We start from the raw sequence: 25,089 nt of genomic DNA, 5'->3' as shown, positions 1-25,089 counted from the left end.
GCTGTAACTCTGCAGTATTTGCTGTAATCTCACAATGTTAAAGACCTCTGTACAATATCACTCTGATGAAGCGCCATTTAATACAGAACTAGATTAAGAATAACTTGACATTACATGTCATATCAGAACATTCACTCCTTTGTGCCTCTGCTCAACATTAATAACAGGTGAAAGACTTTTGATCATTTTAAATGTGACAGAATGTCTCCAATTGTGTTAGACCTTCTTACACATCACCATTCAATGCTCCAGTAGGCACCATTGTGCAAGTTGGTGCTTGAACCCGATGATTGCCGCTTGCAGCTATATTTATAATTATTTTCGTGTGCTTTTTACTTTCTGATGGAAAAAGTAGCTTACATGCAGGTGGATTTTCCACTACTTATGTAGTACATAACAGTCTACTATTTACTATATATAAAAAAAATAATATATATATATATATATATATATACATATATATATGTATATATATATATGTATATATAACTATGTCATTGATGTTTATACTCTTTTGATTAGTCTAATGATTTTTTTTTGATTAGTCTAATGATGACAGAGATTGAACGCAAGAAGGCAGCAGCCAAGGCTAGAGTTTCTTGAGATTTGCTTGTTTTTCTGGTTCCATGGTTTGTTACACAATTGCCTTAACCCTTGTGTGGTGTTCATATTTTTGTTACTCTTTGTTTACTTTGTTACTTGTATTTAATTCAGCAAAATTAAGCAATTTTACATTAAAATGCTTTACACATGCTCGCTTCACCTAAATTGCAAGCAATATAAACAGCTTACATGGTTAATATTTGCCCTTTACCTTTCTTATGTTACATTTCTTTCAAAAAGTGCTACTCTTTTTTTATTAGTTTTTTTTTATAAAATGTAAAAGAAAATGAATTAAACTCAAGATATGAGTAGAAAATTTGTTTAGTTTCAAATTTACAAATGTAAATGTGTGTACAGTGTGTGTTTATCAAAAATGTGTTTTGATATATGTTTTTCACAAAAAATGAGCCAATGCCAATGAGTTTGAGTTAGAAAAAATATTTTTTCAGTTTCGTTTGATGAAAAATGAAAACGGGTCCCACAGACCCGAACACCACACAAGGGTTAACTAAGTTTCATTACCGTTACATTTATTCTCATTACCGTTTAATTGTGTTCTCATTACCGTTATGGATCTAAAATGTTATTTTTTTTTAAATGTTTCACATCTTATCATAACTTTTCTTCATTTTATTATAGTATATCCCTCACCTGTTGTCCACATGAGTTTTTGATCAAACATATTCTAAAATAATTTCCATTAATTAAAAAATTAAAAGATATTTTACAAATGTTGTATCGGTAATGAGAGTTGCTTAACTATAAATAAATAAATAAAAAAGATCAAAGTAATTGTCAAGGACTGTGCTGTTAAGTTGATGGAATTTGTTGTGGAAATCTGAAATGAATCATCAAAAAATGTTTTGAACCGTTGATCTAGCTTCGTCATTTACTGTAACGGTAATGAGAATTATTCTGGATCATATCAGATTCAAATGATAATAAAATTCTATTTAAAAAAAAATATATATGAAAAAAATCAATATAGTAAAATACACATTCTATTTTAGCTTCTCAACTTGAAAAAATGCTGCAATGAGGTGAAAAACTTTTTTGTGTTAATGTGAAGGTCTTCGTGAGAATCACCCTTTTATCTCCTCGTGCTCATGTTCTAATCCGACTCCCGCTTCGCGGACAGAATCGGCACAACACCCCGTGCTGTACAACTGCGGGAGTGAAAACAGCGCTTATAAATTTTCAGTTTTTCTATTTCGTTCACTTTCGTGAACAATACTAATTGGTTACTTAGCAACATTGTGATTATCACACCAGAGCTTTATTTAAAAATAAAAATATAATTAAAAAACAGATGCCTACATCTCAGACTATTTTCTGGAGCCCGACCCGACCCGGCTCGAGGAATGTGGTGGGAAATCTCGGCCCGAACCGACCTTGGGTCCTGGGGGTCCGATTTCGGGTCAGGCCTCGGGTCAGGTCGGGTTCGGGCAGAGAATCTAAGCTCTAGTTGCCTTTGACTTGCTGACTTGAGGCTCAGATGCAGATCTTTTTAAATTTGCTCCATGACTCCGTCTGCTGTTTTTAAGCACTATGTATATATCAAAACTTCCTAATATCCTTGCTGTCAGATAAAAAAACTCACTTAAAATCAATGTGAAAATATTTTTTATTCCTAGTCAGTTTTGTGCATTTATATGCATTATAAAATACAAAACATAATAATGTAAAGTTTCTCTGATACAATGTAAAGAACAAATGCCAGATTTATGTATGTTTTTGGCATGACAGCAGCGATATACTGTCTATATTTTAACTCTTCCTGTTTTTTTATTTATTTATTTATTTTTATCTCTGCATTTTGCCTTTGCTTTTTATTATATCTCTTTTAAGAATCTGCATTTTTTGGTTAAAGTGTTTATATGGATAATTTATGTGGACAATTAATATATTATTTAGTTGCTAAAGGAGAAGCTACAGTTGAGAAAATTAACAAAGCATTATCAATATTTCAGTGTTTATCATTAGAAAGGACAGGAATGACAGTGGAATGACAATTACATAGACTAGACTAGGCTACTCACTCTCTCACTTTCTTTCTCTCTCTCTCTCTCTGTCTCACTCACTTTCTCATTTGCTCTCTCTGTCTTACTCACTCTCTTTCACTCATTCACTCACTCACTCTATCTCACTCACTCTCTATCACCTACTCACTTACTCTCGCTCTGCGCATGCGTAGCGTTGCTGTGGTGGTGTGCGGGGACTCTGGCTTCTAGCCAACTTTTTCTACTTTCACAACTTTTTTTTTATTTTTTTTATCTTATTTTCTGTTTCTTCTTAAGCATACCATTTTGTTAATTAGTGCTGTTTTTGGCCGGTTTGGCCGGCTGGTCAGCATGGCCTTCAAAGCCGGCGTGGAGTGCAGTGCGTGCCTGACAATGGGACCACTATTGAGGAAGTGTTTTGAGTGTGGGGACATCAGCCACGAACAGCTCGGCTGCCCGCAAAGCAGAGCAGCAGGGCGGTGCTGAGACGGAGCAGGGCGGCTCGCAGGGGGAGCAGGCAGTCAGTCTGTAGCAAAGGAGGGGAGGCCATGGAGGTCTTAGTGTCTGATAATGTGATTGCACCTGTACACGTTACTGAACAGCACTGACACAGAGCTAACTGACAATCAGCGTAGACACACATGATCAACCCTCCTGTAACACTGCTGACACCAGTACTCACCAAAAAGCCAAGTGTAAAACTAACAGGCTTGTAAAGGAGGAGGAGGAGGTGCTGTGTTTTTTTTATTTTTTTTTTAACAGAAAACCCATAGTGATGCAGGCGATGAAGTCCGGTGGAAAATGTGGTGGAAAGGGCCTTTATTTTAAGCAGTGGTGTTTTTAAGTGCTGGCCTGGCCATTTTACTTTTACTTTGTCAGGATGCCTTGTGTGTGCTGGGAGTGGACTGGCACTCTAGCACTCAAACCTCTGATTTGGACAGGACTGGGGAGGAGCAGCACACACTATCAGCTAACATTTTAAAGGGGGTTGTTACTGATTTTATTTGGTTGACTGTTGGAGGGTTAAACACCCTGCCCTTAGACTTAGATGGTAGACTGAGTTCAGCACGCCTTGACCAGTTTTATATCTCCAACTCTCACTGTAACAGACTTGTTGATGCTCAAATTATGCCAGTTAGTTTTTCTGACCATAGTGTTGTTGTTCATCTGGTCATTTCAACCTGCTATAGAAGGGCTGCTTACTGGAAATTTAACATGAGGCTTTTACAAGATGCAGCTTTTGCTCTGGTTTCTGGGCTTTTTGGTCTAACTGGTCAGACAGAAAGGCAGATTTTAACTGTTGGAAAAGCTCAGATTAGGCTTTATTGCCAGCAGTCTACTGCTTATGCCTTCTGAAGGTAAACGGGTGATAGAGGCTTTTGAACGAAATATAACTCAGTTGCAGGAACAAATTATGGGCCAGAATCATGAGGGGTTGCAGGCAGAAATTGAGGACCTGCCCCGTGATATGGGGGCCTTCCTTCTGGATAGAGTAAAAGGTGCTTTTGTTAGAGCAAGGTTTCAATTGTTTAGAGAGATGGATGCTCCCAGTGTTTTTTCTTTTTTAACAATAAAAAACAATACAGTGAGAGTAAACACATACATGCTTTGCTTTGTACATGTCTGTCCTATGACATGAAGGACATATGTGAAAGAACAGTTGAATTTTCTGATTTGTACAGAGCAGAGACTTGGAATAATGCACGTGTGGAGATGTTACTGGCAGACCTGCCTAAACTAACTTTGGGAGATAGAGACTCTTTGGAGCTCCAACTAACACCGAATAAGCTCAAAACTGCTGCTTTTCAAATGACCCCGGGACACTCTCCTGGTATTGATGGTCTGCCCGCTTAATTTTATAAGACTTTTTGGGAACAGATTGGGCATGCTTATTTTTAATGCTGATAGAATGTATGTGAAACAGGAAGCTGCCACCCAGCTGCAGGAGAGCTGTTTTGACACTTTTACCAAAGAAAGGTGACCTGTGTGATCTAAAGAACTGGCGTCCAGTGGCGCTGCTCTGTACAGATTATAAAATTGTATCTAAGAACCTGGCTAACAGACTAAAGAAGTTTCTTTACACAATTATTCACCAGGCCCAAGCCTACTGCATCCCTGGCCGCATTATAGTGGACATTTTTTTTTTATTAGGGATGTGCTGGAATTATCAAATTGCACCCCAGCAGACCTTGGTCTGACTTCTCTGGACCAAGAGAAAGCTTTTGAAAGAGTTGACCACCGCTATCTTTTTAACACCTTATTGAACTTTGGCTTTGGTGAAGGCTTTATTAACTGTGTTAGGCTGCTGTACACAGGTGCCTCCTGTCTGGTGAAAGTGGGAGGTAGTCTGACCTGGCCTATTGAGCTGGGGAGAGGAGTGCGACAAGGGTGCGGAATGTCTGGACAAATCTTCTCCATCCTCATAGAGCCTGTACTGCATCTAATCCACAGAAAGATCAACGGTGGTGATGGAGTGAGGATTAATAATTTACCACACATTACAGTGACTGCTTATGCGGATGATGTATCTGTCTTTGTGCAGGACAGAGAGGACATACAACAGCTTGAACTGTGTCTGAACACATACAGCGGGGCATCGTCTGCTAAGGTCAACTGGGGAAAGAGTGGGCTTTGCTGTGTGGACCATGGAGAAACACCATTCCACCACAGCTGCCTGGAGGCCTTCAGTGGACAACGGCAGGACTGAAGGTGTTGGTTGTACACCTGGGCTCAGCAGAGGCAGTTAAATAGAACTGGGATGATGTCCTCACCTTTGTCACAAAGAAATGGCTATTGCCACAGATGTCTTACAGGGGGCGGGTGCTGATAACCAACAACCTACTTTGTGGCATCCACCCTGTGGCAAAGACTGGCCGTCTTAAACACACTCGCTGGTCTGTTAGAAGAGATACAAAGGAAGTTGGTGGATTTTTTCTGGTTAGGTCAGCATTGGCTAAAGGCACCCATCCTTTATCTGCCCACGTGTGAGGGAGGGCAAGGCCTTATAGACCTGCCTCCCCCCTTGTTCTGTATGGTCCACCGCCCTGATAAAGAGGTTCTTGAAGGCTGGGGTGAGAAAGCTGGGACACTTACGAGTGGCCAGTGGTACTGGCTGGAAAACACCGGTGCTCCTAACTCAGCAAACAGCAATCTTCACACAAAGGCTACTAGGACAGCTCCTGAATAAAGTAAAGGAAGCCCTCCCACAGCAAGTACAGGAGTTTCTGAACTTACCTCAAGAAGAGGCCACCTCATTCTTTCCCTCTCTCCGTGTGACTGCTGCGGATGAAGATTGGCAGGAGGGCAGGGGTACCCTACTGTCCTTTGTCTTGCCAAAACTGAATCTATTTGAGGAAGCTGATGGGAAGACCCTGTATGCAGCTTGTGTGAAGGTGAGGCATCGAAAGGCTTTAGAAGAGGTGTGCGAGCATCATTGGTCTGCTACAAGGTGCAGAGCACCACTGGATTTAGATGGAGAATCTTGTATAAACTTCCACTGCCCAAGAGATCTGGAGATCTTCAATGGAGGATTATACACGGGGCCATAGCTACCAACATGCACACTGCTCACTTCGTTCAGGGGGTGGCTATCTGCTGCCCTTTCTGTTTCCAGCCTGAGACTGTACAGCACCTGTTCATTGGCTGCTCTCGCCTAAACCTGCTGTTTGGACTTTTGCATAGACTTTGCTTGAAACTCTAGCTGATCTTTAGTTTTGGCCTCTTCATTCTGGGGCCCAGGTACACCTTCAAACAAAGTGCTGCCTGGTGAACTTTTTTGTTTGGCCAGGCTAAACTGGCAATCTGGCTCACCAGAAGGAAAAAAATGAGAGAACTCTGTCTCACTGATCCAGATGTGATGCTGAAGAGTCTGATCAGTGCACATTTAAAGTGGACTTTGCTTATCTCAGCTCAGTAAATGATGGGGTTACTGGTGGTGTGGGTGTGATCATCTAATTTTTGTTGCATATTTTACTCAATTTAATGTGTGAGTGGGGTTGAATAGGGGGTTATAATTTGTAGAATGTTTTGTTCTTAAAGTACTTTTTAATAAAGCCACGGTAAATGTCTCTCACTCACTCTCTCTCACTCTCTCTCGATCTCTTTTACTCACTTGCTCTCTCTCTCACTCTCTCACTCTCTCACTCTCTCTCGATCTCTTTTACTCACTTGCTCTCTCTCTCACTCTCTCACTCTCTCTCGATCTCTTTTACTCACTTGCTCTCTCTCTCACTCTCTCTCTCTCTCACTCTCTCTCGATCTCTTTTACTCACTTGCTCTCTCTCTCACTCTCTCACTCTCTCTCTCTCACTCTCTCTCGATCTCTTTTACTCACTTGCTCTCTCTCTCAATCTCTCTCACTCACTCTCGATCTCTCTCACTCACTCTTGATCTCTTTCACTCACTCTTGATCTCACTCACTCACTCACTCTTGATCTCTCTCACTCACTCTTGATCTCTCTCACTCACTCTTGATCTCTCTCACTCACTCTTGATCTCACTCACTCACTCACTCTTGATCTCTCTCACTCACTCTTGATCTCTCTCACTCACTCTTGATCTCTCTCACTCACTCTCGATCTCACTCACTCACTCTTGATCTCTCTCACTCACTCTTGATCTCTTTCACTCACTCTTGATCTCTCTCACTCACTCTCGATCTCTCGATCTCTTGATCTCACTCACACTCTCTCAGTTCAGTTCAGTTCAACAGGGCTATTGGCTCTATAACAGATTTAAAAAGTTTGATCCAGATTTTAATGGGTATTTCAAAATTTATTTATTTATTTATTTTTATTGGAAACAGAGCTCTCCTCGCCTTCTCTCTGAGTTCCTTCACAGCCAAGTGAAAACTTCCTGTGGAGCTGATGGTTATCCCCAGATAGGTGTATGATTTAGTGTGTTGGATGTTGGTGTTGTTAATTGCAAAAGTGTGATTCCGTTGGTTTTTAGATCTTCTCTGAAAGGTCATTATTTTAGTTTTTTGGTGATTGACTTCTAGAGCCCAGTTTTGACTGAAATTCTCCAGAACTTTTAAGCTTTCTTGCAGACCCTCTCTGGTGGGTGACAGCAAGACGAGGTCATCTGCATATAGAAGGCACTTGATTTTGGCATTCCCCAAAGTGAGGCTGGGTATCGAGTCACACTGCTCCAATGTTTCAGCCAGTTCATTAATGTAAATATTAAAGAGTGTGGGGCTGAGGCTGCAGCCCTGTCGTACTCCTCTTGACTGTGGAAAAAACTCTGTCCTTTGTGTTCCAATTTTCACTGCACAATTACTGTGAGAATACATTGATTTAATAAAGTCATACACTTTCCCTCCCACACCACTTTCTATAAGTTTAAAGAATAACCCTGTGTGCCAAATGGAATCAAACGCTTTTTGAAAATCTACAAAACATGCGAAGATTGTGTCTTTGTTCTGGTTTACATATTTATCGATGAGCGTGTGGAGGGTGAAAATGTGGTCAGAAGTTCGGTGGTTCGGTAAGAAGCCGATCTGAGTTCTGCTAAGGATGTTATGGTCAGTGAGGTAGTCTGTGAGTCGAGTATTGAGAATGCTACAGAAGACCTTACCCAGGTTGCTGTTCACACAGATTCCTCTGTAGTTATTTGGATCATATTTATCACCAGATTTGAATATGGGGGTGATGAGACCTTGGTTCCAGACAGAAGGGAAATGTCCTGTATTTAGAATAAGATTGAAGAGTTTAAGAATGGCCAATTTAAATTTAGGATCTGTGTTTATAAGCATTTCGTTTAAGATGCCGTCTGTACCGCAGGCTTTTCTGGGCTGGAGGTCTCGGAGTTTTTCCCTTTAAATCTGATTGTGTGATGGGGAAATCTAGTGGGTTTTGATAGTCCTTGATTACTGTGTGGAGTGTTTCTAGTTTGTTTGATACTTTCTGTTGCTCTGTATTTAATGATGGACGACTGTACAATGATTTAAAATGGTTTCTCCAAATGTCTCCGTCATTAATTGTTATATCATCTTGTTTGTTTTTATTTAGGGATTTCCAGTTGTGCCAGAATGAATTGGAATTGATTGAATTCTCTAGGTTGTGTATTTGTTGTTGTGTGTGTTTGTACTTTTTAGCTTTGAGTGTATGTTTGTATTCTCTCAGTATCTCACAGTATTTAATGCGTAATTCCTGATTATGTGGTTCCTTGTGTTTTTGATTGGATAATTTTCGTACTTCATTTCTCTTGATCTTGCAGTCATGATCAAACCATTGATTTGATTGGACTATTCTGGATTTGTGTTTCTTGATGGACAGATTTGATATTTGAGCTGCATGATCAAAGATTCTATTTAGGTTTTCCACAGCCACTTCAACACCATCTTTACTCTGGGGAAAGGTGTTTGACAGAAAGGAATGGAGGCATGTCTGGATTGCCTCACTGCTTGTGGCCTGCAGATATTTATCTGTACTGTCCTGATCCCACCTGACAGGAAGTCTGAGTTTGATCAGTTTGTTTGGGGGTTTCCTGTGGTCATGTGTAATGGTTCTGTTCAGATATAGGGTAATTTGGCTGTGATCTGAAAGGGGTGTTAGTGGCTTGACTGTAAAGGCTCTCAGGAAGGCCGGGTCCAGATCGGTTATAGCGTAATCTACAGTACTGCTGCCCAGAGTCAAGCTGTGGGTGAACTGACCGAAGGAGTCCCCTCGCAGCCGTCCGTTTATGATGCACAGACCCAGGCTTCTACAGAGCTGCAGCAGGTTCCTGCCGTGAGCTTTTACAGACGTGTCACAGTTTTCTCTGGGGGAAGAGGCTGGGAAGTTTATATTAGTCCCTGTTATAAAGTGATCCTGTTCTAGCATTTAGGTCTCCACAGATGATGATGTGTCCTTGGGATTGGAAGTGGCTGATCTTTTTCTCCAAATCTGGAAAGGTTTCAACACTAAAATATGGTGATTCTGCTGGGGGGACATAGATGGCACAAAGAAGTATATTTTGGGGGGTTGAGGTTAACTGCTTATTAATTTTTATCTAGATGATTTTCTCCTTGTGTGACCTTTTGAATTGAATTGATTAGTTCAGATTTAAACCAAATTAGCCTCCCCCCTGAGTCTCCTTCCTGAGTTATACCTTTTACTTTAGTAGAGGGAACCACTAACTCCCTGTAACCTGGGGGACAACCAGTGGGTTTATTAGACTCACAGATAAAACACAAACGTTTCGGCCCTTTTTTGAGTATATTAAGGTTTGGTATAGGTATATAGATGATATATTTTTATATGGTCTGGTTCAAAAGAGCATTTGGATTGTTTTTTGGATTATATGAATTCTAGGTTACCTACTATCAGTTTCACCTTAACGGCTGATGGTGAATCAATAGTGTTCCTTGACGTATTGGTGAGAAGAGTAGGTTTGGATATGCATACTGAGATCTATCGGAAAGAGACTGATAGGAATGTTTTTTTGCATTATAACAGTTATCATCCAACATCTCTGAAACGTAGTTTGCCGTATAGTCAGCTTTTGAGAGTATGTTGGATCTGTGATAGTGGCGTAGCTTTTAATAGCAAGCAGAGGAGTTATGTGAGCGCTTTCGTACTAGGGGATACAGTGATTTGTTGTTAAGTGATTGTTTAGATAGCGTGCGGGAGATCAAACGGGATGATTTACTTTACACAACCCGCTCGAGCAAGCCTAAGCCACTTACTTTTAAAAGTACATACAGCCATTTTTTGAAACGCGTGGTTAATCGTCATTGGCATATACTGAGTAGTGATTCACGAATCGGACAGGCTTTTCAAGACCTACCCCAGTTCTGTTATAAAAGAGCTTCCAATTTAAGGGACCAGTTGGTTCGGTCTAATCTGCCGAGTAAGCAGGTACATTTTTCTTTCAAAATTTCGGATGGTAATTTTAGATGCTTGAATTGTGTTGCTTGCAACAATATGATGACACAGGACTGTTATGTACATCCACAAACACAGGAGAAGTTCAAAATCAGGGGTAGGATAACATGTCTGTCCACTTTTGTAGTTTATCTGTTAGAATGCCCTTGTGGCCTTCTCTATGTAGGAAAAACAAAACGACAATTAAAGACAAGGATTTGTGAACATATATGTACAATCAGAAAAAGATTAAAAATCCCCAGTAGCTAGACATTTCAATAGTGCTGGGCATGATGCCAACTCTTTGCGTTTCATGGGTTTAGAAATTGTAAAATCTTCACCTAGAGGTGGGAATCAGCATCTCCTACAGAGAGAGGCTTGGTAAATTTTTAAACTAAATACAGTAAATCCAAAAGGCATGAATGAAGATTTTTCTTTGAGTTGTTGTCTTTAATTTATTTTTTGTTTTCGATGTGCATGTTTTCTTTTCCCATTTCTGCACATCATTGATATTTGTACATTTATTATATATTTTTTTGTAAAATAACATATAACACTACAGACTCTGTTATGACATAGCTAAGTGGGGCGGGGTGTACCGTATTTTTCGGACTATAAGGCGCACCGTATTATAAGACGCACTATCAAAGAAAGCCTATTTTCTGCTATTTTTCCATACATAGGGCGCATCGCATTATAAGGCGCGTTAAGTGACACTAGAAAGGGTGCCTATATCAAAGTGAACAGGGGTGGCGCCATGTTTCCCTTCCCCCACCGGGGGTGGTCGCTTGCCGGTGGAGCGTCTCAGTATACAAATCTAACGTTAGCTCTTTCAAAGTCAAACGAGTGCTGGATATTAATCTACACAGATTCCTCTCCTGAAAACTGTTTATTTGGGTGAGTAACGTGCTTCAGTTTATTTACAGTAAGCTTAGATTTCCAGATGTCCACTAAGGCTTGCTGCACCAGCGTTAGCATAGCTATCCGCTAGCACGCTAGCTAGTCACCTAAACTAGTAAAGTTAACCCAAACTTAAACGACAGCGTTACACTGAGTAATCCTGCGTGTTCTGGTAAGACAGTGAGATATTAGCCAGCGATTCGTCCCCCGTAGCTTGTTTTAACACGGTAAACAAGCAGATTACAGGCTGATAAAACTCACCTCTGAGAGAGTTAGCGCTTAGCATCTAGCTAATGCTAGCCAGGCAAAGCAGCACAGACTTACAGGCCGATAACTCACCTCTGAACGGTGAACGCTTAGCGATTAGCATCTAACTCTAATAATACTGCTCCAGCAGTATTAAAAGTGCTAAATTTAGAAAATACTGATCTCTGAACAGTGAAAAAGCTAGCTAGCTAAGCGGTTAGCATCTAGCTAATGCTATTGCCTGCTCCAGCCTCGGAGCGGCACGGCTCTGCACGGAGTGTGTGTTTATTGCTCCTTACACCTGACGGGTAAAATTTAGATAATACTGATCTCTGAACAGTGAATAAGCTAGCTAATGCTATTTGCTGCTCCAGCCTCTGAGCTGCACGGCTCTGGACTCTGTATAGCACTGAAACTCTGTATAACGCTGCACGGAGTGTGTGTTTACTGCTCCTTACAACCTGACGAGTAAAATTTAGATAATACTGATCTCAGTGAATAAGCTAGCTAGCTTAGCGGTTAGCATCTAGCTAATGCTATTGCTGCTCAGCCTCGGAGCTGCAGGCTCTGGACTCTGTATAGCACTGAAACTCTCTATAACGCTGCACGGAGTGTGTGTTTACTGCTCCTTACAACCTGGCGGGTAAAATCCATACAAAAGGCGCACCGTATTATAAGACGCACTGTCAATTTTTGTGAAAATTAAACGTTTTTAAGTGCGCCTTATAGTCCGAAAAATACGGTACACACCTGGTTGATCCATTTAGCAGCGGGTCTGGTGTTTGGAGAGCATGCTGAGGAAGGCCTGAGGGCCGAAACGTTCATGTTTTATCTGTGAGTCTAATAAATACATTGGATATTATACAAGTGCTGTCCGATCCTCTTAAATTTTTGATTATTTTCTGAGGATTCAGCACGTTAGAAGCATTTGGGAGCGCAGCCTGTTTTTTTGACTTTTTTGGACAACCAGTGGGCTCATCTCCTCTACACCATGTCTCCTGCAAGATATATCCACATCTCTGATTTCCTTCAAAAAATCAGGATTTCTGCTCTTTAAACCAAATACAGATGAGTTTAAACCCTGCACTTCCATGAAGAGATACTAAAAGATGCCATTCCGTGTGAACAAATGTATGTTGGTTCTGGGTTTCAAAATAAGAGAACAAATTGGAAATAAATAAGTATATAAGTAAATTACAAAACTGAGTACATAAATATAAAAAAATATATATATAAGTATATAATAAATAAATAAATAAATATATAAATAAATCTGATTTGTTTTTTTACATTTGTGTATCTAAATTACTGTACAGAGATTTTTAGGTCTGTGAAATAATGTCCTTTACCTTATTGGTAATGTGCCTCTTACCACGGACAGTGTCCCATCAGATGGGTGCAGATGTGTTTGAGCAGTGTTTGGGTTTGTTGCTCTGCTGACTGCCTGGGCGTAGGTCAGAGATCCTGGACTGATCTGGATGGGCTGAGGTGCTATTGCTGGGTTCTTGTTCAGTGGTGCATTCTGTGTACCTGTAGTAGGTAAGGGTGCTGACTGGGGAACAGGGTATTCATGGTGACTCCTCATCCTGTCTGGTAGCAGTGGATAATGAGGGCCATGTTGCTGAGGTCTCAGATGGAAAGGTGGTCCTTCTGCAGGTCGTGTTGATGGTCTTGAAGGCCGTGTGGACAGTTGTCCTCTTCCAGTGTTGCGTTGGGGGGTGGTGATGTTCAGGGCCAGTGTGACGTCCTTTAATGTCTTAACAAACACAGGAATTACCTCTTTAAATAAATGGACTTGGTCAAAGAGGCAGGTTGTATCTAGTGTCGGGTGGTGGGCGAGGTGTGTGTTTGGTCGTAGCTCTCACACTCTGGAGATGATGGCGTTAATGTTCTGGATTGTATGTGGGTGGAAGTCCTTGCGAGGCAGCAGGGTGGAGACAATGATTTTTGTGTTAGGGAAGGTGTTGTAGGACTTCTCTATAACTGCTCTCAGGGATAACGCCACTCTCTCTTGCTGAGCCCTCAGGTCATTTGTTCCTGTATGGATTATGATGTGCTTTGGGGAGCCCAGTTTTGCCTCTGTCAGTAGCTCCAGTGCTCTTTTTGTATTGGAACACCAAATTTTAGCCACTGTGTGTTTAGGGAAAAGCTTTTTCTCATCAATAAACTTCCCATTGGAGTCCATCAGAAGTACAATGTTGTGTACTTCTTCTTTCACTGATGTTTGTGTCCTGACCACTTGGCTCCAGGTGTGTCTGCTGGTTAAGAGGAGGCTGCTGTGAGTCGGTGGGGGTTAAAGGTGGAGGATGATGGAGGTTGTTGGAGGTTGAGGGAGGAGGTGGCTGTGGGCTTGTGGAGGTGGAAGCTTGAGGTTGGGCGTACAGGTTCTCCTGGGTGGAGATCTCTGCTGCTGTAGTATTCTGTTGCTGATGTAGGGAAAGGAGCAGTTCTTCCAGACCCTGCTCTATGTGTCTCTTTGTCTCAGCTCCTCTCTTAGAGCAGCCATCTCCTTCTTGTGTTTGTCCCTGTCCTCCTCTCTGTTCCTTTGTAGTCCTTTCACCTGTTCTTTAAGTTCAGCCAGCTCTGCTCTGTATGTCTCTCTGTCCTTTTCCAGCTCTTTGTCTTGCTGTGAGGGGGAGTGTGGGAACTCTCAGCCCTCTAGTCTTTCAGCCTGTACGTTTTGGCTCCTGTGGAGACAAAGATCCAGCAACCAGAGCTGAGCTGTCTGTGCTCTTAAATAGTCCTCCTGCCAGGTGTAGGCTGTTGTGCTTAATTGGCTCTGGCAGCCACCCCCTGCTGCCCTCTGGTGGCTGCAGGCGGAGCTTGCCTGGAGCAAACCCTTACACTGTTGTTTGAGGACCATCTCCCATGGTGTACCAGCTCCACTTCTAGTCTTGTGAAGTGCTCCTTTATGAGTGTAATGGAGGTGTGGAGTGAAGGGTGTTGGTCTTGCTCAAAATCTCTCTGTTCCTGATCTGAGGGTTTTGCTGTGTTGTCCTGTTTGTGAGTGTTCAGTGCTGTGGCGCTGTGTGTGGGAGCAGAGTCTTCTTCCTGCAGAGCGTCACAGGGTCTTTCTGTCTCTGCAGTCTCCTTAAGGCCATTAAAATTCTTCTGAAACTCACTGAGGTTCCCCTGAATCATTAGTGTTCCGTTCTTATAAATGTTGACAGTGGTCATCACAGTCTCTGTGTCATTGAGAGTAGAAGATGAGGTTGCTGACCTGACCGGTCCTGTACAGATCTGCAAACAGAGTTTCCGGCTTCTCTTTCAGGAGTTTCTGTTTGAACTGCTTTTGGGCGGTGTCATTCTTTATCTCAGAAGGGTATGTGATTGTACAGAACTGCAGAGTGAGGCCACACTCTCTTCAGGACAGCAGGGGAGGAGCAGCGCTTCTTCTGATTGGCTCATTCCGAATGCTCGTATGAGTGTCTCTCCCGGAATGTTTATTCTCAAAAGTCAACTGACAATTTAGCTTTAGCCTTTAGCTTAAATTTTGCTGTTTTTAAGTGATTTTAATAACAAAGCATAAGATAAGTGAATACACTCTTAATGTTTTCCTCCACTGAGTAAACAAAAAGTGTCACTCACAGATATGCTGCTGTTGATTGTAAATGCTGCTGTAAGAGATTCTCTTTTTCTTCTGACTTCAGTTCTGCTGTTAACTGTTCTGCCTGGATGTGTCCTCTCTTATAGTTATATGAAGAAATCCTTTAGATTGTTGCAGATTCTGTCGTTTTTAGTCTTGTTTTTTATAGATACGTACTTACTGATCCCTTATGTAGAGTTTCTTCATATTATTTTATGATTTCTCTTATTTAAAACCAGAAAACAACAAGAAAAACATGACTGTAATAGAACTCTCTCACATACTAATAGAACTCTCTCACTCACTCACTCACTCACTCTCGATCTCTCGATCTCTCTAATAACATTAATAATAATAACAACAATAATAATTTGAAAATAGCAATTTCCAGGCCTGGATAAGTTTTGGAAAAATAAAAATAACCAGAAAGTTTTGGAAAAGTCATGAAAATTTGCTCTTCAAATCTTAGTGTTTTCATTTGTCGAATAAGAAAAGCTATTTTGGTTAAAAAATAATAATGTTTGGGTGAATCCATCGCGTCACTTCGCGTTAGCTAACCGGCTGCGCGGGTCCTCCTCTGGACTGGAGCTTCAGCTGCTGCACTGTAACTCTAATTAACTCAGAGAGAGAAACATGCTGATTTAATGCTGTCTGGCTTCATTCATTAGCTAAACACCGGGCTGCTGCTGAACTCACACCGGCCCCGGTTTTTCACCCCGGGAACAGTGCGGTGACCATGCAGCGCTAATCCTTCAAATTGTGAGACGGACTGTCCGTATTTAACTCCTCCAAAGCACACAGAGGAGACCCGAGCGCCCGCCGCTGGACGAAGAGTGAGAGAGAGGTGTGTGTGTGTGGGCGCGCGCATGTGTGTGCGTGTGCATGTGTTGGAAGTTCTGTTTATAGACGTAAATATATTTACTGAATCTCACCACATTTTGAGCACATATGTACATTTAAAAAAATAAATATCAAAATGAGAAGAAAAGGGGAAATGATTAGCTCTGTTTTAGTTTCTGTAACATTTGTCTGAGAGCTCAACACAACAGTGTAGTGTTGCCAACTCCCCAGTAAGGAAAGTAGCTATTGGCTGTCCTAAAAGTCGCTAGAAGTCGCTAAATGACGACATCGCCTAATTTGCATAATGCATGTTTTTGTAAGCTGTAATGGATTCATGTTGTGGGAGAGAAAAAAGTTAGTAAAAAACAACCTAAATATTTTACAAGTGTTACAAATGAACTGTCTCTAGTCGCTTTTTTACAAAAAATTCGCTAGAGGGTCTGAAAAGTCGCTTGGTTCTAGTTACTAGTTGATAATAGTTAATAGTTAAATAGAATAGAATAGTTAAATGTTCAGTAAAAAATGTCTCTATAAAAAATAAAAAAAATTGTTGATTGCCTTTAATATGGATTATTTTATTGTATTACTCTATATTTAGTAGATGCTTTTTTCCAAAGTAAATAGTGTGCATGCAGCGTACAACTGTATGCTGTTCAGTTCTCTTGGTGTGTCTGACAGGTTAAGTGTGTGTGAAACTCTTGTACTAATTTGTGTTTCTATATTAGTGTTAAGGCATTTTTTAGGCTATAATGAACATCTCTTTCTCTCTTTCTTTGGGAAGCAGGTTTACAAATCCCAGCCAACATTTCCCCTGACAGCCAGATATCTGTCAAATTACATTAATTAAAAACTGATTCAAAGTTTTAAACTAAAGATTCATATATATATGTACCACTGTTTACAGGTTAAACATTAGAAATGCTTCGCATTGTATGGAATCAGCTCTGATTTAGTTCAGTTATTATACAATAGAGCTCTCAGGATTTCACACATTTTATTATTGAAGATTGTCAGCATAGCTTAAAGCAATATTTTTTTATTTAAATACATTTTAAGTAATATAATACAGGAAATTGACAAATCCTGCACCTAACAGTTGGGGTTGTGCATAGGGCTCAGCCAGGATCTACTACTCACTCAACTAACAACAATATCCAAAACCACCACAATCTGATACTGGCTCGACAAGAATCCAGAAGCACAGCCTAACACTATGTTCATGGACCATTGCCTCAACTGCCAGGTATCCAGACCTACCGAAAAATAACCAATGAACAAACAGTATCACTCCTTAATATATGCACACTTTCTTTAACTATGGCAACAACACACTAACCACAGCACCCTACCTAAGCACAATCACACACAATAAATCACATTATAAGTTGTGTGAGCAGAACACAGCAACCACTACCATCTGATACTGGCTCGACAAGAATCCAGAAGCATAGCAAACTGTGTTTATGGTCCGTGCCTCAACTGCCAAGTACTCAGACGTCTGCAAAAACTCATAAGACAAATTACTACAAGAACAACAGCACCACACCAATCCCCTTCATCCAAACTCTAACACAAACTTCAGTGCAAGCTCTTCTCAGGGGTCATCAGGCAGGCACCTTCCTTCGTCAGTGTTTCGCTGAATTAAGCCCACGACACCTCCAGAAGGCTCAACAGTGAAGTCTGGCGTCCCAGACCCACCCCCCTCCAAGCTTGCTGTAGAAGCACAAACTCACTCCCTTCCCCACACAGCCTCAGCCCTTCTGAACCACAACCACTGACTAGATCTTTCAGCTACATCTGACAACTCCTTCACTACAGTCCTTAGCACACGACCTCTAATTCCGAATTCAGACAGCAATCTTGTGGCAGACTTCGCTACAAAGCCTCTAGTACCTACCTCCACCGGTCTGATATACCCACCCTCAGCCATCAAGTCTGTATACTTCAGCCTTTTCCTTTTATAAGCTCCATCTACCTCGTCTTCAAACGGAACAGTCAGCTCTATAAAATACACTATCCGCTTACTTTCAGAGTACAACACTACATCCGGCCTCAAGGTTATAACCAGAATGCACTCCGGGATCTGCAGCTTACTACCTACATCCACTAACAACTTCCAATCTCGTGCATCAGCCCATTTACCAGCAGTTTTCAAGCACTGTGCTCTTTCTTCACTATGCTGCCCCTCACTCACAAACGTAGTTACCCTACTGCAACCAACCTCCAACATGTTATTAACTTCTAACCGCTTCTTATCAAGTTTACCTGCAAGAGATTGTAGCGCCCCTGAGACAGACTCACCTTACATGCATCTAAGATATAGGCCTACTATAATCAGTTTTCACTTAAGGAGCATGCTGATCTACAGCTACAGGAACTGGCCACTGCTGTACAGAAATTAACCTCTGGACGTGTTTCTGGTTTTGCTGGCGTTCCTGCTGAATTTTTTTTAATCTTTTTGGGTTTTTTTTTTGGAGAAGACCTGCTTGAGGTTTTTAGAGCTGTTTTTTTTAAAGCAGGTTGCTGGTGAGTTCTTCACAAGTTTTACTCTCACTGCTGTCTTAGAAAGGGGATCTGAGACTTAAAGAACTGGAGGCCAGTGTCGCTTTATGTACGGACTATAAGAAACGGACTGAAACTTTGCTTGCATACAGTAATACACCCAAATCAGTCATACTGCATACCCAATCACACTATAATGGACAATCTGTTTTTGGTCAGAGATGTCATTGACCTAAGTAATATGGACGCTTGTGAGATAGGCCTTTTAATCCTTGATCAGGAGAAAGCATTTGATAGATTTGACCATTTTTATTTGTTTAAAACTCTTGAAGCCTTCGATGTGCTTGTCATGGTTAATTGTGCTGTACTCTGAGGCCTTCTTTATTGTAAAGGTTGGGGGTGGTCTTAGTGAACCCTTAAAATGGGAAGAGGGATTAGACAAGGGTGTCCACTTAGTGGCCAGTTATACAGATTGGCCATTGAACCTTTGTTTGGTAGACTAAGAGCAGATATGCAGGGATTTTATTTTAGGGGGTTGGAGAAACTGGTGGTTTTACTGTCTTCCTGAAGCATCAGTCTGATGTTCAAACTCTTCTTAGAGCTTTAGATATTTATGCAAGCGCCTTCTCAGCGAAAGTAAACTTGGGTACATTTAAGACTTTTTTTAGCAGGACAGGGGCAGAGGACTGCACTCCCTCATTTACCAGGTAATCTGCAGTGGGGTAGAGAAGGCCTAAAGTATTTAGGCTTGTTTTTGGGAAAGTTGTATTTTCTGCACAAGAACTGGAATGGTCGGGGTGTTGGACCCAGACATGTAGCACACATCGATCCCACTGTTAGCAGTTTGTGTATGTTCTGAGGCAGAGAGGAAACACTTGAGCATCTTTTTTTACGATGCACAAGGTTGGCTGCTATGTTCATGTTGCTCAGAAAATGGTTTGGCGCATATGGTGTAGTTTTTAATGAGCCAGTGTTTTTTTTTGGGCCAAGATATAAATTGATGGGGTTTTTTTTAAGATGACTCATAGGGAATTTCATCATGTGTGGGCACAAGGAGATGTTCTGTTTATGAAGATGATTTGGTCTTTCCTTTTCCTTTTTATGTAATTATCATATATATATATGTATATATGATATGATATGATATATATATAATTTTCTCTATTTAATCTCTGTTAAACTCAGAACATTAAATTATACTTAAACTTTAAAAACATCAAAACAGCACTGAGATATTATAATACAGTAAAAGAAAAGATGTAGTCCGCCAGGCCTAATCCACACAACACTATTATTACTGTCACACCCTACTGTAATTATAACTTTATTATGATTAATCATAGACTACTGTGGTGATTTAATACAATCAATTCTTTACTGATTGACACCTCTAATATAAATATCAAAAACTTTATATTGGTAGCACTTTGTACAACTGATGTCGCAAAGCAGCTTTACAGAAATGTGATCACAGTACAGAGAATCATACAAAACATTGAACATAAAATACAGAAGCCCCAGTGAGCACGTATTTAATTTTAACATGAATTCTTTTATTTACATTTGAATACCCTTTATTAAAAGCTTAAAGATCTCATTCCATCAATTTTTCATTTAATTTAAAATGTCTTGTTGTGTCTGTAGTATGAATGAATGCCATGTTAGGTGTTTTTCGTGAAAAAAAGTACTCAGGTGTTTCTGTACAGCCCTGCTTTAGATCTCAATAAGTGGTCTCTGAAGCTTGAGAGGTTTTGGCTCTTACTAACGAATATTCATACATGCAAATATATCGCCTCTGATTGGATAACTCAAAGGACAAAATATTTTCAGAGATACAGCGTTATTTAAAGATATAGCACTGAGTTATAGGTAAAGCGGTCCCGCGGCTGAGAGAAATGTTATTATTTCCTGCGATGTGAGGTGTGCCCTTCCGCGGATCCCCCCTCCCCTCCTCAGCCGCGCTGATTATCTCCCCACCCTCTACAGCCCCACTGATACCCCCCCCCCCACCCACCCCCCACCCCCCCCCCCCCGCACTGATAGTAAAGTTGCCTCTACTATTATTTTTCTGCCGTGCATGGGGAAACAGGACTTGTGTCTATAAAAATAACCCAGCTTCTGTCTGCATTTACTGATTAGTTTATTTATTAATGTGTGGTTTAAAACTGAGTTTATCATCCAGCCATATGCCAAGGTATTTATATTCTGACTCTCTCAATGCTGTATCCTTCCAGGGTTGTAATATTTACAGTACTAAAATCAGTATTTAGAGATCTGGAGAACAACATAAACTTAGTTTTCATGGCATTTAAAACTAGTTTGTGCTTATACAAATATACAATATATATTGTGCTTAATACAAATGTTTTGAGATTGGCCTGTAGTTATTTTTACTCTGTTGTCTCACCACCTTTATGCAGAGGAATTACATGAGCTGTTTTCCAGACCCTGGGAATTCTGCAAGATGAAACTGAGAGATTAAAAATGTATAAAATGTATTCTAAAATAATTGGGGCTGCGAGACGCAATAAAAATGCGTCTTCTCCAGTGGATTAATTTTAGCCAGGACATTAGCAAATAAGAAAATTACTGAAGTGAGGAGGGGCCATGTGTTTTAGAAACAGTAGAGTTGGGATCAGTTTTATTCAATATGTTTGTGCTATTTTTATTAAAGATGTGGCCAGCTGCAGCAAAATGTGTGTTGAAAGCTTGACATATTTCCTTCTGGTCAGATATCAGCTTATCATTATCATTTTTGAGGGAATTTATTATTTTCCAGAAGTTTTGAGGGTTTCTAGAGCTGGTGATTAAGTTGAGGTAATATTCTGCTTTTCTAACAACAGAAGTACATTTGTTTGTCAGCTGTCTAAAAGTAAGCCAACGGTCTCTCACCCCTGAGCTTCTAGCAGTTGACCAAGCTTTATTTCTGCCCTTAAACAATTATAAAACGTTACCTCTAAACCAGGGGATTGACCTGTCTCTTATTCTTGACTTCTTGACAGGGGCATGTTTGTTTACCACTGTTAGGAAGGTTTACTGAAATGTTTTAATGCCCCATCAACTTCAGGGATTTCTGGAATAAGGTAGATTCACTTGTTGCCAAGTCAGAAAGGAAAGCTTATTAAAAATTAAAATTTCCTCTAACCTCCAACCGAGAGGTCTTCTAATGCATCCGATGGGACAATGATCACTTACTCCAAGTTCTCGCCAAGACTCCGGAGGCAGTCATTTGGTCAGCTTTATTGGACAGTATTAGATCTATCAGGGCTGATTTGATAGGTTCTTTCAGATTTGGGCGAGTTGGTTCATTGATTAATTGTGTTAGAGTAAAATTTCCACTTATTTCCTTTAAGTGATCGGATGCATTAGAAAGCCAGTTAAGGTTAAAATCACCTAGAACCAGCAATTCAGAACTACTAAATTTAGATAAAAGACCAGCTAATTCCTCGACTGCAGAGTGCGGGGTAGAGGGAGGCCTGTATTTCCCAATTTAAACAAAAGAGTTATTTTTTTCCTCGAGGGCTGAAAAATAAGATTTTTCTTTAGATACAGCACATAAAACGGTAGTCTGTATATTTATTCAGGTGTAAATAGCAACTCTTAAAACTACAACTTCATCATTGGTACTATTACTAAGTGAGTCTCTGTTAGAACTATTATATCAGGATCAGATTGTGCAGCCAGGATTTTAAAATGATTCATTCTATCTTTCTGTTGTAGGCTTCTAATATTTAAATGGATTATACCTAAACCTTTTCTTTTTTTTTAACTTTCCAGATTACTCTTTGGATTATCTGTACAGTTTTCCTTTTGGTTTACAGTAATATGAGATGGCTTAATGTGTATAAGATTATTACAATTACTAAAAACATTAAACTTTTGTAAATTTCTTGAAAAAATGCTGGTCCTAGGTCTTCTACCACTAAAGATTATTGGTATAATTGAACTTGCATTGTAGGTCTTGGGTAGTTATTTAAAATTAAATATAATTAGTAAGCAGTTATTATCCTTTAAAGTACAGAAATTGTCGAGGTATTAGCAGAAGGGGGGGTTCTACTCATAAAATTGCTCATAAAAGGTTGGCAGGTGTATTGAGATATTAATATTACAGTATGTCTGTTTCAGGATGCAGCAATAAGTTTTTAATAAAGACTGATCTTTTGATTTTTCAACCCTGTGCATAACCATTTACCTACCATTTTCAATTTTATTGGTTAAAAGTGAAGTTGTCAATGTGTGTGTCTGTGTGTGTGTTTCTTAGGAACTGCAGACAAACATTCTTTCACTGGCAGCTAAAATCTTGGTGGGCTGTGATGAAGTGCTAGAGACTCTTCAGCAAGTCACCACTGCTCTGATCAACAGTGATATCAGCGATCGTGAAATCAGGTGAGATGAAAGTTTTACTATGTCTTTGACGCATCACTGCAGTCTGTACTACCATTTGTTATTGATTAAAATGTAAGAAAAAACATTTAAAAGTAGTGGTGTCAATCTTCTGTGATTAATTGCGATTAATCGCACTTGTTCTTCTTAAGACACAAGTTTTTATATTGGATATTTAAATGTAATTAAAAGAATGAATGCAAAAAATGTAATATGCAATTATATTTGGATTAGTGGTGATAATTAAAATACTAGTATATACTTGTATGTTTGAGAGGAGATAAAGCCAAGGGGTGCTGGAATAAAGAATGCATGATAAATTAGAGAGGAAACTTTTTTTTTTACTTTATTGTAAACATCTCAGCTTGTTTGTAAGGATTTCTGAATTAGAACTTAATATGTTGAGTATTAAAGAACATTTTTACACCTGCATTTGTGAAAGTTTCTATGGTCCGGATTAGTTGATGAGTTCGTTTATTTGGAGTGTTTAGTTTGGTTTCACACAGGCATAAATGTAAACGCACCAAAATGTGTACCAATAAACCACACAAGCACATCGAGGGCCGGGGGCGATTATGGTGGAAGTTGGCGTCAAACTTGGTGGCATAATTAAATTGCGTAAAGAAACTAGTAATGCGTTACTGATTCTAAATAAATGCCCTGTGTTAATGCCTTAACGTTGACAGCCCTTCTTAAAAGTGAAGTTGGATACAGTAGAATTGTTTAAAGGAGCAATAAATACAGTGGCTTGCAGAAATCCACAGCTCAGGTGGAAGAATCTGTTGACAGGACAACTATAAGTCATTCACTTCACAAATCTGACCTTTGTGGAAGAGTGTCAGGAAGAAAGCCACTGTTGAAAGACAGACATAAGAAGTGCAGTTTGTACAGCAAGCATGCGGAAGAAGGTTCTGTGGTCAAATGAGTTAAAAGTTGAACTTTTTGCGCTAAATACAAAGTGCTTTGTGTGGCTGAAAAGAACACTTCTCATCACCCTGAACACACCATCCCCAAAGTGAAACATGGTGGTGGGAGCATCATACTGTGGGGATGCTTTTCTTCAGCAGGGACAGAGAAGTTGGTCAAATATGAAAAAATGGATGGGGCTAAATACAGGGCATTCCTGAAAGAGAACCTGATGGAGGCTGCAAAAGACTTGAGACTGGGAAAGAGATTCAAGACAGTGTTAAAGAATATTCATGTTTTAGAATGATCAAATCAAAGGTCCTGACCTAAATACCACTTTAGCTTCTGTGAAAAAACATGAAAATTGCTGTTCACAGACGCTGTCCATCCAACCTGGCTGATCTTAAGCTGTTTTATAAAGAAGAATGAGCAAAAAGCCTCTAGATGCACAAAGCTGGGAGGGATATACCCCAAAACACTTGCAGTTTTAATTGCAGTAAATGGTGGCTCTACTAAGTATTGATATAGGGGGATGAATACTTTTGCATGTCACACTTTTCAGATATTTATTTAATAAAAAAAATGCCAACTGATTTTATCAATAACAACATTATTTAGAATTAATTACAAAACAAAAAATGGCTACTAAAGAAAAAACTATAAAATTACCTTTTGAGTCAGTCTTTTTTCTTCATAGTCTAAGCAGATGGGCTGTGGGTCAGGGAAGAGCTATGATTGGCTAAAAGAACACTTTTTATTGAACTTCATGGACAGGTATCCATCTCTTTTAAAAGTAACAAATAATTAAGAAATTAGTAAATATTTATTTAAAACTTCTTTTTTGCGTTTCAGAGTCTTAAAACTGAGCAAGAAAGTATTTTTAAACTTTTAATATATTTTTTTATATCTTTACATTTTTCACTCTTTGTTTCATTGCAGCCTTTTGCTAAAGTCAAAAATGTTTATTTTATTTCTCATTATGTACACTGCGTATGCGTGGGTTATGTACGTGGTATCTGCAGATACCTAAAAAGTCTTACATTTGACAAATGTAATCAACTTTTCTAGCCTTGGTGAAAACTCTAGCAGCTGCATTCTGAATTATTTGGAACTTGTTACACAATAAGCTTTTAGCCATAAAAGCTTATTTAAAAGAAAGTAATGTTTTAAATAGATTTAAGATTCATCTTGATTTGAAAGGATTCTCCAACAACACTTAGAAGGGGAACATTATAATATGGATTAGATGTTTTTGTAATGATCTCTGTTCTTGCATGAT

General features: G+C 39.8%; 1 protein-coding gene across 5 annotated transcripts in view; it reads left to right on the top strand.

Moving 5' to 3' along the window:
- LOC103023131 (probable E3 ubiquitin-protein ligase HECTD4) overlaps positions 1–25,089 on the top strand; it is a 199,212-nt gene that overhangs the window by 54,937 nt on the left and 119,186 nt on the right. For all 5 annotated transcript variants that reach the window (XM_049470710.1, XM_049470707.1, XM_049470709.1 and 2 more), the window contains exon 18: positions 22,783–22,907. In XM_049470710.1, coding sequence (XP_049326667.1) covers positions 22,783–22,907 — 125 coding nt within the window. The remainder of the gene's footprint in view (positions 1–22,782; positions 22,908–25,089) is intronic.

Source organism: Astyanax mexicanus, chromosome 22 (assembly GCF_023375975.1).
Source record: "Astyanax mexicanus isolate ESR-SI-001 chromosome 22, AstMex3_surface, whole genome shotgun sequence".
Lineage (NCBI taxonomy): Eukaryota > Metazoa > Chordata > Actinopteri > Characiformes > Acestrorhamphidae > Astyanax > Astyanax mexicanus.
This window is presented reverse-complemented; position numbering and strand designations above follow the sequence as displayed.